Source organism: Oreochromis niloticus, linkage group LG14, assembly GCF_001858045.2.
Source record: "Oreochromis niloticus isolate F11D_XX linkage group LG14, O_niloticus_UMD_NMBU, whole genome shotgun sequence".
Classification (NCBI taxonomy): Eukaryota; Metazoa; Chordata; class Actinopteri; order Cichliformes; family Cichlidae; genus Oreochromis; species Oreochromis niloticus.
In genome coordinates, this window is record NC_031979.2 from 8,227,761 (window position 1) to 8,245,552 (window position 17,792).

General features: G+C 38.7%; 1 protein-coding gene and 1 long non-coding RNA gene across 3 annotated transcripts; both read right to left on the bottom strand.

The window, feature by feature from the left end:
• Window positions 1–3,422: 3,422 nt before the first annotated feature.
• Window positions 3,423–10,677, bottom strand: LOC100691971 (lysophosphatidic acid receptor 6-like). Its single transcript, XM_003460293.5, has 2 exons — window positions 10,573–10,677; window positions 3,423–4,451 (listed from the first exon to the last, which is right to left on the bottom strand). Exon 2 carries the CDS (start codon window positions 4,371–4,373, stop codon window positions 3,516–3,518), a length of 858 nt encoding a protein of 285 aa, XP_003460341.1. The 5' UTR covers window positions 4,374–4,451; window positions 10,573–10,677; the 3' UTR covers window positions 3,423–3,515.
• Window positions 10,678–12,340: 1,663 nt separating this feature from the next.
• LOC109205061 (uncharacterized) lies at window positions 12,341–14,228 on the bottom strand. 2 transcript variants are annotated; one of them, XR_002064527.2, is made up of 4 exons: window positions 13,888–14,228; window positions 13,001–13,049; window positions 12,770–12,832; window positions 12,341–12,379 (listed from the first exon to the last, which is right to left on the bottom strand). It is a non-coding gene; the product is annotated as an uncharacterized LOC109205061 (long non-coding RNA). The 2 variants fall into 2 exon arrangements; XR_003213957.1 differs by lacking the exon at window positions 12,341–12,379 and having other exon boundaries at window positions 12,693–12,832.
• Between the last annotated feature and the right edge of the window lie 3,564 nt (window positions 14,229–17,792).

Sequence of the window (17,792 nt, forward strand, 5' to 3'; positions counted from 1 at the left end):
AAGACCTTGTATTTTGAATTCAATTCTGGATTTAACAGGGAGCCAATGAACTGAAGCCATTATAGGAGAAATCTGCTCTCTCTTTCTAGTCCCTGTCAGGACTCTTGCTGCAGCATTTTGGATTAACTGAAGGCTTTTCAGCGAGTTTTTAGGACATCCTGATAATAATGAATTACAGTAGTCCAGCCTGGAAGTAATAAATGCATGAACTAGTTTTTCAGCATCACTCTGAGACAGGATATTTCTAACTTTAGAGATGTTGCGCAAATGGAAGAAAGCAGTCTTACATATTTGTTTAATATGTGCGTTGAAGGACATGTCCTGGTCAAAAATGACTCCAAGGTTCCTCACAGTGTTACTGGAGGCCAAGGTAATGTCATCCAGAGTAAGAATCTGGTTAGATACCATATTTCTAAGATTTTCAGGGCCAAATACAATGACCTTTTTGAATATGCAACCAGACTGTCATGATGGTTGTATTGGGCTGTTCCATTGCAATTTGTGTGCGCGCATGCACGTGTGAGTGCACGTGTGAGTGTTCGCGCGCGTGCACGTGCGCGCGGGTCTAGGCTTTCAATCGGGATATAAAGCGAAAAGGCGCTACCGTAAAGACTGGTGTAAAAGCGTAAGGAAATTTATGCGGCGGAGAAGAAGCGACTGGCTTGACCGCGGCTCTCAAATGACGGCTCACTTGACCGCGGTCACCGTCTTCCACTTCAGCCTCTGGCACAGAATACATTACCCATCAGGTTACTTTCTTAAAGGGGAGACTATGGCTGTAACATTTCAAATGTTCCTAGTTTTATTTTATTTATTTATTGTAATATTTTTTACCCAAAGCTGCAAGCCAGTAAGAGCCATAGCTCAGGGGCGAAAGAGCCGTAGGTTATCGATCTCTGGTCTTATGGAAAACCATCAGGCAGCACACCAGTGTTCCCGTGTATGCTTGTAAACCCATCCATCCAGTTCCATCTTTTCTAATTTGGGCTTGAGTCTATCTCAGCTGTCAGTGGGTGAGAGGTGGGACAGGACACCAGTCTATCACAATACAAACGCAGTGAGACAGAGAAGTATTCATGCTCACATTCACATCTACAGCCAATTTAGAATAACCAGTTAACTTCACAAGCATGCCTTTGGACTGTGGGACAAAGCCGAGGTACCCAGAGAGCACGGACAGAAAGTTTGTCTCCTTCCAGCTCACCCTATAAGGGAACAGTGCTGTATTCTACATATATCCATCTTGTTCTCTTTGTTCTTTTCTTTTTAAAATACTTTAATAGGTTCATAGTACAGTAAAAATCATATAAGGGTAGCAGGACAGATATTGAATTGTCTTTTTAATTGCCCCTTAGGGACAGATACAGTTGTTTTTTAATGAATTGTGAATTTGAATTGAATTGACTTTGATTACACAAACATTTTGTAGCAGTGGCTGATGGGTAACATGTATAACAGGACATGAATGACTTGAGCTGATTCTATAATATTATACTACAGTATACAGTAGCATTGCTATCACTTCAGATCAATCTCTGGACCTTGAAGGAGACGTCAGGGATCAGATGTGACATGATATTTTAAATCTTTACGCAATGCTTTCTATTTGCTGACCATACACACCATACCTGTAAGAACCATAGTTTAAGTTATAAGGCTTTCTTCACCCACTAAATCATTAAAGTTGACCTTGAAGACCTTGGTGGATGTAAGCCAAATTTTAATGAAGCGTTAATATGATCCCACTCTACACACCTACAAAGTTTTATCAGAATTCATGCAAAACTTTTTAAGTGCAAAACCAGAGAAAAAGAGGACAGGACTAAAACCTGTCTAACCACAACTGTTAAAACACAGAAAAAACACTACTATAAATGGAATGTTCTGCCTGTGAACAAAGTGTTACCGCTTTGCTTCACATTAAATGCATACATGGTTGGTATGATATAGTAAACATACCTCATAGGGCTCTACCAGTTAACCATGTCTTCTTTTTATGCGTAGAGTAAAAGATATAGTTTATCAGTGAATTAGCAAATGATAATGTATCAATACAGAAAAAAACAAGCTATTAAAGTAACTAAATGTTGCCCATTTAACATACCCAACAAGATATCAGTCAGCCACATGGGAAACACATAGCACAGTACTGGACGACTGCCAGAAGCTGGCTCTTTATCTGCCAGCAATCACCCATTTACCACTTTGTGCCCAATGTGTGGCTGAAAATTCTCCTGATTTCACTACAAGAGACTCTTATCTGTACTAAGTGGATATTAGATGGTCTATATTTACAAAGCAGTATTATATATATCTGTACAATTATTGTTTTACAAACTGACAAGACTGTCAGAATACATGAATACCTAATGTTAACTTTCCACCATTTGTTCTACTTACACAGATCTTTCCTGACAATGCCCAAAACATGATGCTGACACATTATTTGCAGCCATAGAAGTGAGCAGAGGGCCGTGAGGCTGGTGTCATTCATTTGACCACACACACAGTGCCTGTGGCGTGACAGAGGACCCTCATGTGCAAAGTGAAGATGAGCAGCAGGCTGAGATGACCAGGTTGACCATGAAGACGACATTGGGTGATTTGAGGTGTGACAGCAAAGACGAATCCACAGTGAGCCACTTTGAGAGGCAAGACCTATCACCATAATGAAGCCATATATCCGGTCTTCTCTGGTGATGTTAGGTTTGTGCATGATGGAAAATAAGATATTTCTCTATCCTTTATGAAGTATTAGAGCAAAAGTTCTTCCTTTTTCTGTTTATCTCTGTGAAGTGAGGCGAGGTTAGTGTGTGATGCAGCAGCTGGTCTAAAATGTAAGAGGAAACTCAGCTTTTGTGGTTGGTCATGTAAATAAGTTTCCATGACATTACAGACTCAATGAAATTATGAAACTCTGCTGCCAGCCCTCCAACACCACAGCACTTAACTTTTTGTTTTGCTTCTCAAGTGGAGCTACTATAGGGCCACATATACATATGTGAATACACACACACAAAATGAAGAGTTGTAAAAACTTCTGTAGCTACCATGTCGATATTTACATTTCGCTTACGATGGCAAGTAGTTGGGGAATTTTTTTAAATTCAACATGAAAATACCTGACTAGACATAAAACTGTTTTACAGTAAATTCTACATAAATCATCAGCAATACTTTGACTGCAGAAAAGCTGTTCCCCATGTTGATCATATGAATACTGTTATATTGATCAGTATTACTGCTGCTGCTGATGTTTAGGGTTGACCTCGTTTGAATTGCTTCATATGGTGTTTAATTTTTGGTAATGCATCATATTCTATAAAATCATATGTTTGTGGAGGCCGGTGCATCTCTCAATAAACAGCTGAGATAAAAAAAAAAAAACAAGTCTACAGCTTGATTTTAAAAACAAAATATATTACATTTATTTATAAAATAACACACACACAGCTGAAGAAAAGGCCTGAGCAGTGTGTGACACAGATTGTGGTATCCCCATTTGTGCACTTCATTTACACAACATCTTCTTTTTTCTTCCAGAAAGCGTCAAAAGAGAAGTAATACAACAGAGGATCCAGACAGCAGTTTAAAACAGTGAGACATATCAATGGCTTGACATGGGCACAATCTCTTGCCATAGTTATAGGCACAGGTAAGAATATAGCATATAAAATCAAGTTTATGGCAAAAATCAGCATTACATTCATCTTTTTGTTGACATTTGGAGAGTCACCTCTGAGATGTCTGTGTAGAGCCCTAAACACCATAATGGTGCACACAATATTGACTGACAGCATTGTGACCAATATTACAATCATAAACTGCATCATTCTTAATCGGATTCCTTTCAAAGGACATTTTTCAGATTCGTAAGACTCAAAACAAGTAGGGTGAGTTTGGTTGTTCAACTGCTTTAGAAAGTCCACACTCTCTGCGATATTCATCACCAGCAAAATCACCCAGACGAGTGCAGAAGCCTTCCAGGCATTGCACGAGGTCCGAAGATTGCGAGACCTCAGAGGATAAACCACAGCTAGCAGTCGGTCCACGCTGATGAAGGTGATGAAGGAGGAGCTGGAGCGGATGTTGGTGCGAAAGAACATTGTGATGATGAGGCACACCCCCTTGGGCAGAGTCCATTCCCCTGTGGCGTTAAAGTGGATCCTTAAGGGCAAAGTGAAGACCAGCAGCAGGTCTGAGAGTGCCAGATTAACCATGAAAACAGCATTGGGTGATTTGAGGCTGTGGCGGCGAAGAAGAATCCACAGTGAGATCGCATTGAGAGGCAGACCTATCACCATAATTAAGCTAAAGATCCCAGCATAAACCTTGTCTTCTGTTGTCACGTTAGTGATGTTTGATGTGTTCATGATGAGAAAAGAAATCTTTCTGCGTCCTTTATAAAATATTGTAGCCAAGCAGCAAGAGTTCCTCTCTGAGCTGGTTATCTGTGTGGAATGAGGTGAGGTTAGTCTGCGAGGGCAAACAGTGGAACAGGAAACTTTGTGACTTGACTCAACAGTTGTGGTAACTGACAGAAATGACGCTACATGACAACATAGTTTCTGCCACTTCTAAAAGTAGTATCCTGTTTACCCCCTAAATCAAAATACATTTATAAGGCATGACACTATTTAGAAATAAGTGACACTAATGCTTATAATTAAATAATTCCGTTTTTGTTTCCATATTCCCATGGTAGAATAAGTGTAAACCCTGCATCTTGTGTTTACAGTTAGCCCAGAGTGGCTAACTGTTTACAGCTAGCCACTCAAGGCTAAAGGCTGTTACGCACACTGAACGTGAAAAAGGGACACGAAATTCTGAATTTTATGGATCCAAACTTGCCGTGTAACCTGTATGCACACTGATCATATTGCATTTTTGTGGAAAAATCGTCCTCGAAAAGTGAAAAGTTGACATAAGGCGATGATCAGCTGGTTGTGATGCATCTAAACAAGAAAAGGAAGAAACAAAGATTCTGGGTTTATACAATTCTCATAAGAAAGCAGCATGAGGGAGAATATTATGGCTTGATCTAGTAGTTGAACCTGTATTACAGCTTTCAAACATATGAAAGGATGTCAGTGGGGCAGTTTGAACTCCTGTTAGCAGAGTTGGGACCTGATCTGAGGAGGCAGAGAAATCATTTGAGAGAGCCAAATGACCCAGAGAAGCCACTATCTGTGTGTCTGAGGTAAAAAGAGTATTTTTGAATTATTTACATATCATTGTATATGCAGTACCAGTGCATGATGTCAGCTATGAGTGCACTTGTTGCCCAATGCAGTGATCTCAGTGGCCAGATCTGTTTATTCAGATCTGAAAAAAAACCTGATAAATCAAACTTGGTTCAAAACAATAAATGCTGCAAATTTGTCCTGTAAAAATACTCGGTTGGTGTAAACGGTTGCATTAAGAATAGGTGATTCTGAAAAACATTTTAATGGATTTTTCGTGTCAGTTGTGTAAAGGCCTTGAGTGTAACCAATGAACTTTAGCTAGTATACAGTTAACCACTGTAACTGTAGAGTTAGAGTGGGAGAAAAGACGGAGTTCTTTTTGGGAATGAATCAGAGATCAGAGTATAAAAGTGAAAATAAATATTTCACTTAAGGCCCCGTGGAGCACAAAGAAGAAAAAACTAAAAACAGATTCTTAATAATTCTAAAGGATTCTTGCAGTTTTATTGAAATCTCCAAGAGGGCAGCATGTCTCTTTACATCTGTGCATATCTGTGTGTTTGTTAACTGAGAGATTCTATTGTTCCTGAAAATAACCCGTGTTCCAGTTTAGCTGGTTTCCATTCTACACTGGTTAAGCTTTGTTTTTATATCACATACTCCATTCTGACTGCTTTTTCAACAAGTAGTTGCTTCTGCCAGCTAGTATGTCATACTTGACAAAAGACCTCACTGACAAAAAAAATGTTGCTTTCTAGTTCATACAAATGTATAAAATGTCAACATTATCTTCAGATAACAAAGTAAATTATACTGATTAAAAGCATTTGTAATAAAGTTTAAATAAAAACTGCCCTTTGACTGGACCTGTATGTGTTTCTGTGACATAAAACAAAGCACAAGCTATGGTTTTCCTCACGACTGATCAGCTCGCAGTAGAGTTGAGTTCACCTGCATTCATCTTGTTCACTCTGTCTGCTGTTTTAACACCTGCTGCTGATTTAGGCTTCAGCTGGAAACTTGTTTTTATCCCTGGAGTAACTTAAAATTGATAGATCGGATTTTTTTTAAAAGGACTGACGGATGGAACATGTCAAATTTTTATTAAGGAACCAGGCTGGTGTAATTAATTCCAGCAGACTCATAAGTATAAGAACTATTTGTTTCAGCAGATAAAATTAAAGCACTTGGAGTTGAGTAACTGAAGTTGCAGTGCAAGTGTAATGAACCTTATGGAAATAATGCATTGCGACTGGTATTGTGGTGCAGACTAACCAATACATTTTTACCTGACAGAAACATTCTTTGTGTTTCCAGAGTATCGTCAGCCCTGCCTTTGGTTTTGGTTTGGTTTGGCCTTCTTTGCATTAGCTGGCTTGACAACATTTAAAACCCTAACTGTAGATAAAGGGTATCACAAGGGTTGTTATCAACTTTCTCTGTTAAATCTGTTAAGCTGGGCTTTTTGCTCGAGGCCTCTTTTACAGTCAGGGCATTCTATAGATCATATCACTCTTCTTCTACACGAAATGATCCCTATGAGTGACGCCTACACCAAACTGAGATGTTGTCAGATGATGATGATAAAATCCTGATTAAAAACGTGAAAAGAACATAAAAAATGTATCAGTAAAATGCAACACCATAGCAAATTTATAGTTAAATATGTTGGCGTGAGAGCTTGAAGAGAACTGAGAATGTGTAGAAAACATGTGAACTTATATTTTGAATCTTTCACTTTTTAAGTTAAAACTTAACTCAAAACATTGATATTCTCATTGATATTTTCATAAATACTTGTTATTTAAATTTTACTTATATTTATATATATATATATTTTTTACTACTGCTTAGAACCACAACTCTGATTACAACTTCTAAAATCAGTGAATATGAGTGCTCTACTGCGCCTCCTCAAGTCACAAAATGACATATTTCTGTGCTTTGACTTCTGCACCAAACGTCTGCACCAATTGCATTAAACATTTTCCCCTTCCACACACTGGCCTACTTTGCCTGCAGACGTGCTGATTTTTAGTTTTGGTTTCGTTATTTTCCTCTGAGGTATCTATTCTGTCACTAGTTAGCTAACATAACTAATGTAAGTCCATTAGCCCAAAACCAACCACATGACATCACGTTCTGTACTGACAGAAAAACACTAAACATGTTTTTAACATTTGTGAAGTGTAACAGAGATACAGAAGTTACCAGAGAGTTAGCTCGCACATTTCCATCTATAATATACCGTGTTTTAACTAAGGGATTTCTGAAAAACTCAAACATACAACTCTTCTATTATTTGGGACATAAATGAAGACAGAAAACTAAACAGCAGCAATGTTTTGTAGGGTTTCAAAAGTCGGGCTAGCTGGTATATAATGGTGTGCATAGAGCTATGGTTAGGATAATATAAACACATTAGCACAGTAAAGCTGGAGGATGAACGCTAACTTTTTTCCTCTCAATAAAAGTTAACTTGAGGGTCCCCGATGGGCAGAAACAAATACAATCACATGAAAGGGAAAAGATGCAAAAACGGACCAAAGTTCAGTCAAGAGAAAATCTGAGATTGTCCATCGCCAGCACGAGGTTAGTCACTGCTGCATATGGTACTAGTTTGGATCACTCGCTATAAAAAATTCCTGACCCTCAGCTTCATGTACCCATTCAAATCTCGGTTAGCCTCAGAGTGATTCTTTTCTTACCTGTTCAGATATTTGGTGCCAACAAACTGAGAGCAGATGGTATGGAGGAAAACATCGTGAGACATCAGACTGCTAGAAACGTTTTACACTTCGTTTTTTTACAGAAATGAAGGAGAAATTTTTTATCTTATTTAAGTTAAATATTTGAGGCTAGAAAATAACAGCTAATGTTCATGAGACTAGTGTCATCTCACTTGTGTAATGAAAATATGATATGTTCAATATTAAATTTCTTGTATTACTAAATTAAATATATTTAATTAAAAATTTACAGCAGTAAAATTGAAGTTTCAAATACAGAGCTTCAGTAAAGATTCAACGTGCATTTATTTCTATTTCATATCACCTAATATCTTCATCTAAGAAAAAAGTGTCTTTCACACTGTATATATAGTTGTATTGTATATACAAGAAACAAATGCTAGACAATGGATAATGGTATGATTAGATAATGGTTAGACAATCGTAGAAAATAGCATAAGAGAAGGAGCATTTCTACATTTACTGTTTGTCTTATTAGGAGTACCAAATTAGATGCAATCCCAGTTGGCACATTGGTCATTAAACCACCTTTCTTTCAGCCAGGTGAGTGAACTGCCTGGTCATTAAAACAAATGTTTAACTCCGTTTGGTTCAACACCACCAAACAGGCAGAAAAATAGCTGAGTTAACATTAACATTAGTGCATTGAATCCTGAATCCTGTGTGTACTGGAACTTTAAGCGATATTCAGGACTGAAAAAGAAAAAAAACAGAAAAAAAAACAAAACACAAGCAGCATTCCCAACCTGTCTACAATTTTCAGTTTTTTCTGTTTGTGAATATTATTACTAGAATTAATTATCCATAAAATTGTCAAAATCTCTGTAACATTAAAGTCAACGTTGCTTTAAACTGCGTACATTTTAAAGTACAGGCTTTAAAAGCAAGTGGAACCTGAGCTGCATTAAGTACTAACATCACCAATGTCATGTAACTTTGCCAACATTCAGCCAAAATTAATGTTTTCATGTTCTTCAATACTGGAATATTTGTATTGCTACATAATTAAATTAGATAAAACTCAATACTTACCTTGTTACTACCTAGTTTACTCCTAGGCCATGCACAGTCTAATGCTGTTTTGACTGAGTCCTTATATTCTAATCATGTTTGGGCTGAAACCTTTTAGTCTGATGGCAGTTAGTCAGATGTCTGATGGGTCTTTTAATGAAACGTGGCGTGTTTTTTTTTGTTTATGGTCTACTTCTGAGGACACGTTAAAAAGACAACAAAACGCTTAATGAATGCAGCTATTAGTTCGAGTTTTGCAAAACATTCCTTGCAAGAAGTGTTGCCAAAGTCAAAAGTCACTGTGTGCAATTGTTATTTGGGAGGTTGTAATCGCAGAGTAGTGGTTCTAAGTAGTAAAAAGGGAAATAAAAATGAGTAATATTTAATAATTACAATTATTACTCATTACGATGAGTAATAATTACAGGTTTGCAGTTCTCAGTATATTTGTGGAAATATCCACCTACACATTTGTGAATATTTTTTCAGTTACTGCAAATTTTAAAAAAATAAAAACATGTAATGAATGTTTACAAGTAAAAGTTTCAACATTTCTTTCTTTTTTATTCTGCAAGCTCTCACATTTTGCAAACGTATTTACCTTGATACAAATAAGACAAGAGATTAGTGCTGCCGTTAGTCTTGGGACTTATCCCACAGACCGGTAAAATAAACATTGTAATTCCAGTTAATTACTTTATCGCTGGGTGTGCTACTGTTTATGTCTGTTTATGTCTGTTTAAGGCACGACTGCAGATTAGAGCTCTGAAACTCTATTTTGGATCCACTTAAACATTAAACGTTAAGTGTTCCAAAAAGTGAAATAATTGGTTGAACTGGTATACTTGTTTGTTTTACTTCTAGTATCTGCAATTTCAGGCGTGTAAGCGAAATTTAGCGGCAGATCAGAGTGCAACAACATCTACACATCCCCATGATAGTGCTGCACTTCATTCCATAGTTTTAGTAAGATACGGTATAATAACTTGTACAGATAAAGCTGTCTTCGCCCAGGAGAAAATCTGTGCTGCGCTTAAAACACGTTGTTAACACACATAGTAACACACATAGTAAATAAATAAATCAGCGCTTCTGGCCGATTTTAAACCGAAACTCTGAACATAACCTGCTGAGGTATGTGCTCAGCGTACTCGTCAGGTCTTGCTGGCAGTTTGCGTGTTAAGCTGATAGCTATTTTATCCAGCAGTTGAAGACCTGTTTCTGGTGACCTATGTTTTTTCTTCTTCTTTATCATTATTATTATTATTGCTTTGGAAACTTAAATCGTCTAAATGTAACCTTAATGAAACAACGTCCTTTTAAACCCCAATTTTCGCTTCTTCAATTTTCATAATTGTACCCAATCATCGACTAGAAGCGTCTGGAGTTTGATAAAACGGATTACAAAGCTGAGAAACATCAACAGCTCTCATAAAAACCATTTAAGCTGGAACAGCGGTCACGTCTGCAAGCCATCTGAAGAGGGGTTTAAACTAAAGTTTCTGTGCCTGACTGCAGCTTGAACTGCTTGAACTACTATATCTCTGTAATCTACTCTGCGTATTTTATTCAGGAAGCTTTCCTTTTTCTTGAGCGCCATAAGTAAAGGTGGACCTACTACGTACCTGCGGGTCCGCAACTCTTCTGCTGTCGCTTTCCAACAACGGAGCCCCCACATCTATCGGTGTGTTAGACTTACAGGGAAACAGCTGTATTTTAGGCGTGGCTTTTTAGGACATTCCTTAAACAACATAAACACCAAAAAAAAAGTTTTCCAGTTTAGCAGGTTGCATTCCCATGCGTAAGACCGCCGCTGGAGTTCAAATTGTGAGACGTTTCCGCCAAACTCCGCATAATAAAGGAAATTGTGCACCTTTTGCTCCCACTGGACTCTTTAATAATTTTTCTTTGTATCTGACATCAGACATGCCAAGTGTGTACTGCTTTTCTTTACAGAGCCGGGCGGATTTGTATATTTGCAACGCCACTCAAAACGGCAAAACCGAAAATATGGTCTGGACTTTAACGCACTTACTTAGATTGACACGTTTTGCTTGCTTGATCTCAGCAAGCATAACACGTTCTGAGTGGAAGAAATAATAATAATAAAAAGCAGCGAGGCTTCTTCTGCTTTGCTGTGTGGTATGTATTTATTTTTTTTAATTCCGTACAGCTGTAGGGAAAGCACTTAATTGCTGCATGCCATCGACTATGCACATCTAATAAAGCTCAGGGCATTGTTTATCTATCTATATTATTCTCATTTATAGATTTCACATCTATGATTTGTGTGATAGTCCTACAAGGTAGTTTTACTGGGCAGCTTCTTATTTCTGAGAATATTAAACCAAGTCCAGTCCCTGAATCCACTACAAGTTTTATCACTGCTGATTTTTAATCTCTTCATCTATGGTACGTTATGGCCCTGCACTGTAAAATCTAATTAGTTCCCAGAACTCAAAAAAATTATGGAAACTCGTTGCCTCAAAAAAATTGAGTAAAGCTTAGCTAAAAATGACTAAGTTAGGACAACGTATTTATTTTGAGTACTCTGTACAAGCTCATTTGTTCCCAGAACTCAAAAAAATTGGATCAAGTTTACGTAAGATGACCAAGTTAGGACAACTTACTCATTTTGAGTACACTGTACTCAAAATGTACACAGCCGTGTTAGTTCCCAGAACTCAAAAAAATTATGGAAACTCGTTGCCTCAAAAAAACTAAGTAAAGCTTACTTAGGATGACTGTTAGGACAACTTATACATTTCAAGTCTGCAGTATTAAGAATAACTTGATATTTCTGACTTTCTGACAATACTAATTGTTTACCTACTGACAAACATTTCAAGTTCAACTAAATGAAAAAACAATTTGTGGTACCATGAATATCATTAAAAATAATTAACAACACTTTTGTAATGATGTTAAAATGAGCACAACTTTTATTTTCAAACACAACAAAGTACAACAGCCAACATACTGGACACTGTTCTGCTGAATAAAAATGATATTGCCATCACTGTTATAATCTTACAACGAAACAAAGTCTTAGATGTAATTATTCTGAAAATAAGTTTAGGCCTACCACAAGTTTGTTTTGTACTTACATTACTTATATAATCAACATAAAATATTTATTGTTCTGTCACAAGTGCAGTCTCTAATTTAAACAACACATTCGTTTTTCATTCCAACACAGGAGCTGGAATGTTGTAATATTTTAAGGATGGCTTGTTTCCAGTCCAGTCATTACTGCCTGAATGACTGTCATGGATCGAGATGATCCAAATGTAAGTGCAGAAGAAAGTCTTTAACTTCCCTTAAGTACAGTTGCAGTGGATGTGGGTTGGAGATGCAATGAGCTTGAACCTGCAGGTGACCACCTTCACTGACCACACCATCTGTGACGGAGGACTCATCTCTCCTGGTGTCCTGCAAGCAAACAATCATATTTTTTGGAACATGAACTTAATTGCTTTCTTAAAACATTTTTTCTGCATTTGGTATAAAACAGACTCCAATTTAGACAATCTCAGGCTCCCTCCCCGCCGGAGAGGTGACATTCAATGTCCCAATTGTCAGTCTGGATAGCTGTGACCAACACACAATATTGTCATGAAAGAATAACTTTAAAAAGTGCTATGCAAACATGGGCAATAACTTTCATTCTAATGATGTGCAAAATGATTTGGGCACAAAACAAATTTTGCTGTTAGAAAACTTGCAGACTTCACTATATACAGGGTAGACCCTCTAAACTAAGTTTGGGGGATGTGATCTTTCAAGAAATGCAGACCAAACTGTTGTTGTTTGTTTACTTACACAGCATGTCTTGTAGAATTAACTGGAGTCGAAGCAACAGCATCGTGCAGTCACATCTCAAGTCTAATAACAGAAGACAGGAAAAGATCAGTAAAGAAACAACTTCCCCAAACCAAAGCACAAATAAAACAATAAGTAAAACAGGCTGATCTAAAGTATGATTAAAGTTCGGCCTGGTTAATATAAATGTCACTGACAGTTGCTAATATATTGGAAAACCAAAACACTTACCACTGAGTTGATGTCTTTCTGTCCAACAACAGGAGTGCTGGTCCCGAGCCTCAAAGACAGTATAAAGCAAGCAGAGGGAGAAAAAACAGAACATTTTTCAGAAACTGATTTGATCCTTAATGGCTGTGCAATCATTGTAACATAGAGTTCGCTTATGTTGTTAAATAAAGGCTAGATTTGACATTAGTAGATGCCACAGATGTTCTAAAGCTGCCACAAAGCACGAAAAAATAGACGTCTCCGAAAACGTCGGAGCATTTTTGCAAATATGTCATGTCTTGATAAATCGAGCAGATATTTGAACTTTACACAGCTACATTCTCGCCTGAAAATATCTTAAAAGTTTATTTTGTGACCCAGAAAAAGTAATACGTTTTTCAGCGGTGCTCCTCCGCCATTGCCGCGCTTACAAGTGCGCACAGGCTCCGACAACCGTGGCCGACAAATGCGATCCTCTTTTTCACCAGACTACCCTTTCTGGGTCACAAAATAACCTTTTAAGATATTTTCAGGCGAGAATGTAGCTGAGTAATGCTCAAATATCTACTTAATTTATCAAAATATCACATATTTGCAAAAGTGCTTCCACGTTTTCGGAGAGCTCCGTTATTCACCCCCACACCCACCCCACCCCTAACGGCTGCACCTCCCAAAGAATTTTGTCTGGGCTCTTATCTCACTTATTTATTTCAAACAATCAACAAAAAAATTCACCGACATAGTTTTATGTAAGGTTTTTAAGGCTGTGGTGTTAATTTTTAAGTAACATGAGCCCAGCGGCAGCAGCAACGCTAGGCTAACACTAACTAGCTAGCAAGATTATAAACCTGGTGCTAAACTAAGAGAAGCCACAAAATCAGTTTGAATACGAGTAAACATTTACTCACCAAGTCAGTAAAGATCCACAGCAATGACAACAATAATATCTCCAGGTTTGCTCAATATATTCCATAACAAATGCTGGCGCCATGAACATGCGGACTGATCCGGGAGGGAGGAGGACGGTAGTCACGTGGCATTTTCAAAACACATCTTTCATCCTTCCGCCCTGAGAAGCAAAACTTCCAGCTTACTTAGTTTTTCTAAGTTAGGACAACTCAAATTAATCGAGTTTATCAGCATTTTTGCATAAAAAGTACTGGTAACTTATTTAAATTGAGTTCTAATAACAAATTGATAAAAATTGAGTTCAGCCTATTTAATATTTTTAATTAAACACAATATTACATTTTACAGTGTGTCAGAAATATTAAAGAAACATTTATTCATTCATTTGTGAAACTTACTGATCTATAACCTAAATTATACATCAGTCACACTATGTCTGTCATATAAAAAGTTACATTTTATTTGAAATGTTGATCTAATATTGAGTTTAAATACAACTGACACATACATGTCTGCTTTTCACTTGAATGAATGTGAGCGAATATGCAAACTACTACACTATTTTATGCATAGTAAATAATAACTCTAAAACAAAACTTAGCAAGCTATTATGACAATTTTTTTTGAGATTTCAACAACAACATTTCAGCAGGTCACTTCTATCACTTTTTATTGTGTTAGAAATGACTCTTGGGTTATATCAGATTTAAAAAATTACACATTATCAACTAATACCTATAGTGTGGTAGTGAGGATAAAAATTGAAAACACTGTTGGTCAGCAGCAAGAGTAGAATAGATACTTAAATGTAAAGCCTTATCTTGTCTTTAATGATGGTGCCCAGAGACAAATTATATTTCATTACACTTGCTTTAAACCCTTAGAAGCGACTTTGTTTTTTTAATTTTGAACTTCAATATTTCAAACTTTATGAAAAGTTGTTTTAATCTGGTTTCATTTTGATACTCATCTTGCTAATTCCAGACTTAATTCCTGACATAAAATGTCCGTTTCACTGTGTTAAATGTAATTTAAGCTCAATAAAGAAAAACAAAGAACAACTTTATGAAGAAAAACAATCAAAATATGTATATTTTGATATATTGTGCAGTAATATCAACAGCTGATTTATTGAATTGGAAAACTCACCATTGAGCCATGTAAGAAACAGATTAAAAGACCTTAGTGAGAAAGTTGAAAGCTATTTTTGTGGCGCTACTCCCACCCTAGCAACGGGGAGGAAGTGTACACCAGCCACAGCTGTGCCTAGAGGCCAAATCTGCTCTTCGCCATCGTGACATGGTGGGTCACATCCAACAGGGCAGAGGAGGATTTGGTCTTGGCGCAGTAACACCTCTCTGGCAACAGGCATCTGTACCCGAAGATCGTAAAATGGTGGTGGAGGAGGAAAGCAAGAGGAAATCCATCAATGCTCAACCTTTCACAAACCAAGAGGAGAGTCAGTATCCATCAACATTTGTCTGGGAGGGGGACGAGCTGAGGACTAGCCCTTCAACCCCGGACCTGGGCCCACTGAAGGTCGCCAGGGATTGGCAGATGCAAGTGGACTTGGATCAGAGGCTCATTTTTCCCACAGAGATTGTAACAACTACTCTGCGACCAGATCTCGTCCTTTGGTCTAACTCCCGAAAACTTGCTTACGCCATGGAGCTGACAGTACCATGGGAGGAAGCAATTGAGGAAGCATTTGAGCGTAAGAAGCTGCAGTATACCAACTTGGCAGCTGAGGCAGAGGACAGAGGCTGGAAGATCAAGGTGTACCCGGTGGAAGTGGGGTGCAGGGGCTTTGTTGCCAGTACAACAGCAAAACTGCATAGAGAGATTGGAGTCAGAGGACAGGCGCAACATCAGGCTATAAGAGAATTAGCTAACACTGCTGAGAGGATCAGTCACTGGCTATGGCTAAAGAGGGATGACATCACTTGGGCACCTAAGACCAGGGGTGGGCAATCTCAGTCCACGAGGGCCGGTGTCCCTGCAGGTTTTAGATCTCACCTTGGGTCAACACACCTGAATCACATGATTAGTTCATTACCAGGCCTCTGGAGAACTTCAGGACATGTTGAGGAGCTAATTTAGCCATTTAAATCAGCTGTGATGGTTCGAGGACACATCTAAAACCTGCAGGGACACCGGCCCTCGTGGACTGAGATTGCCCACCCCTGACCTAAGACAGTCAGCTAACCGTGAGACACACACCAAGGATTGATCAACCTGTGGTGGGCCTGCCGCAGCAGAGAGCATCAAAGGGGTAGAAAACCTAATAATAGAATTTTCACTGTGATAAACCAGAACCCTGGTTGACTGATACAGCGGTCTCAGGGCCTCCTGGTGTCACAGTCTGGCTGGGGCAGACTGTATGTATTGTGAAAAAGGACTCAAGTGCAGACCGAAACTATGAAACGTGACGTGGTTTAACAGAAAACGAGCAGTTTATTAAGGCTGGCAAAATAAATACAAACAAAGGGCATGGGTGAAACTAAATAATAACCTAAACTGGATGAACTAAAACATGAAAAAACCTGAAACATGGTGAACTGACATTGTTCTGAAGGCAGGACTGTGATGCAGTTTTCTGCCTCGCCACTAGAGGGCGCGGCCGTTTTGTGAGTAATGTTTTGACTAGAATGTAAAATGGTGTTCATGGAGGTAGTGTGAATCAAAAGTTATCCTTTGGAGCAGTTTATGTGGGTTCATTGAGAGTGTGCGTCCATAAGACTGGTGAGTTACAGGATATTTCTTATGTAAGAATGATAGCCTGTATGTTTTCTTGCTCTGGACATCCTCTGTTCGTACATTTGCTATAAGCTAATTTATCGCTAAGCTAAGCGGGCTAAGCTAAGCTAAGTTCACCTAGGCCAAACTGAGTTCGGTTTGAGTTGGTGATTTGTTATGTGTATTTGCCTTTTTTATTTAGCATCATAAGTGAGTGAGGCACAAGGGTTAAGTGATAGAAAGATGTTTATTTTCTTTGTTGCCAAATATGGATCAGACTAAAAGTACAGGCCGTCAGCCTAGTAGTAAGTCCTATAAGACAAGTATGTGGCTGTAATATGTTATATAGTGATTATTGTTGTCTATATTTGATTGTAATTTGTGTTCTGTTTTCCCATTCTGTTTGTAGAACCACACACACACACACACATACCCACGCTAAATCTGCCATTAAAGAGCTGAACGATCATCCCCTGTCCTCGTTATTTCCTGGAGGGTCATAGTGGTACTTGACCTGTGCACACCCTGCGATCACCACCGTAGAACTGAACCTCATATCAGAAATCAGCATAACAAATTGGTCCTTCGAGCCGGATAGGTGATTACAGAGTGAAGATGGATTATGACCCCCAGAGAGCAGGTGCACGTCCACGGAGGGCTGTGCGACCACCAGGATCGATGACTCAGTATGGCTACACACTGCCACCCACTGCTACATTGGAGCAGCAGCAGACTAGAGAGGGATACGCCAAGATGACGCCCCTCACCCAGACTCCTGGTTCTATTGGAGCTGCAGGACGGACACCAGTGGCATCCAGCATTCCACCGGAGTTCATGAACATTGTGCAGCAACTGCAGGAGGACAACAGGCAACTTCAGCTGATGGTAGGAGACATGAGGAGACAGATGGATCGCAATGTCACCACGTTGGAATCCACCCGCTTATGTTCTGCCCAGCAGCCAGGGGGCTACATTTCAGCTGATGACACTTGGGTCTCCACACCTCTAACCCCACAGCCTTTCCCCCTGAGACCAGAGCAGCACAATATATCCTCCACACAGGATGCAGCTGAAGAATGGCCAGTACCACCACCTCCAGTTTTTCTCCCGAGAGATCATCCTGATCTACCAGAGGTACAGTCTGTTCCACCTCCACCGCTACCAGCCA

Bases quoted from the DNA above. Each gene is read 5' to 3' on its own strand.
- LOC100691971 (XM_003460293.5), bottom strand. From the start codon at position 4,373: ATGAACACATCAAACATCACTAACGTGACAACAGAAGACAAGGTTTAT.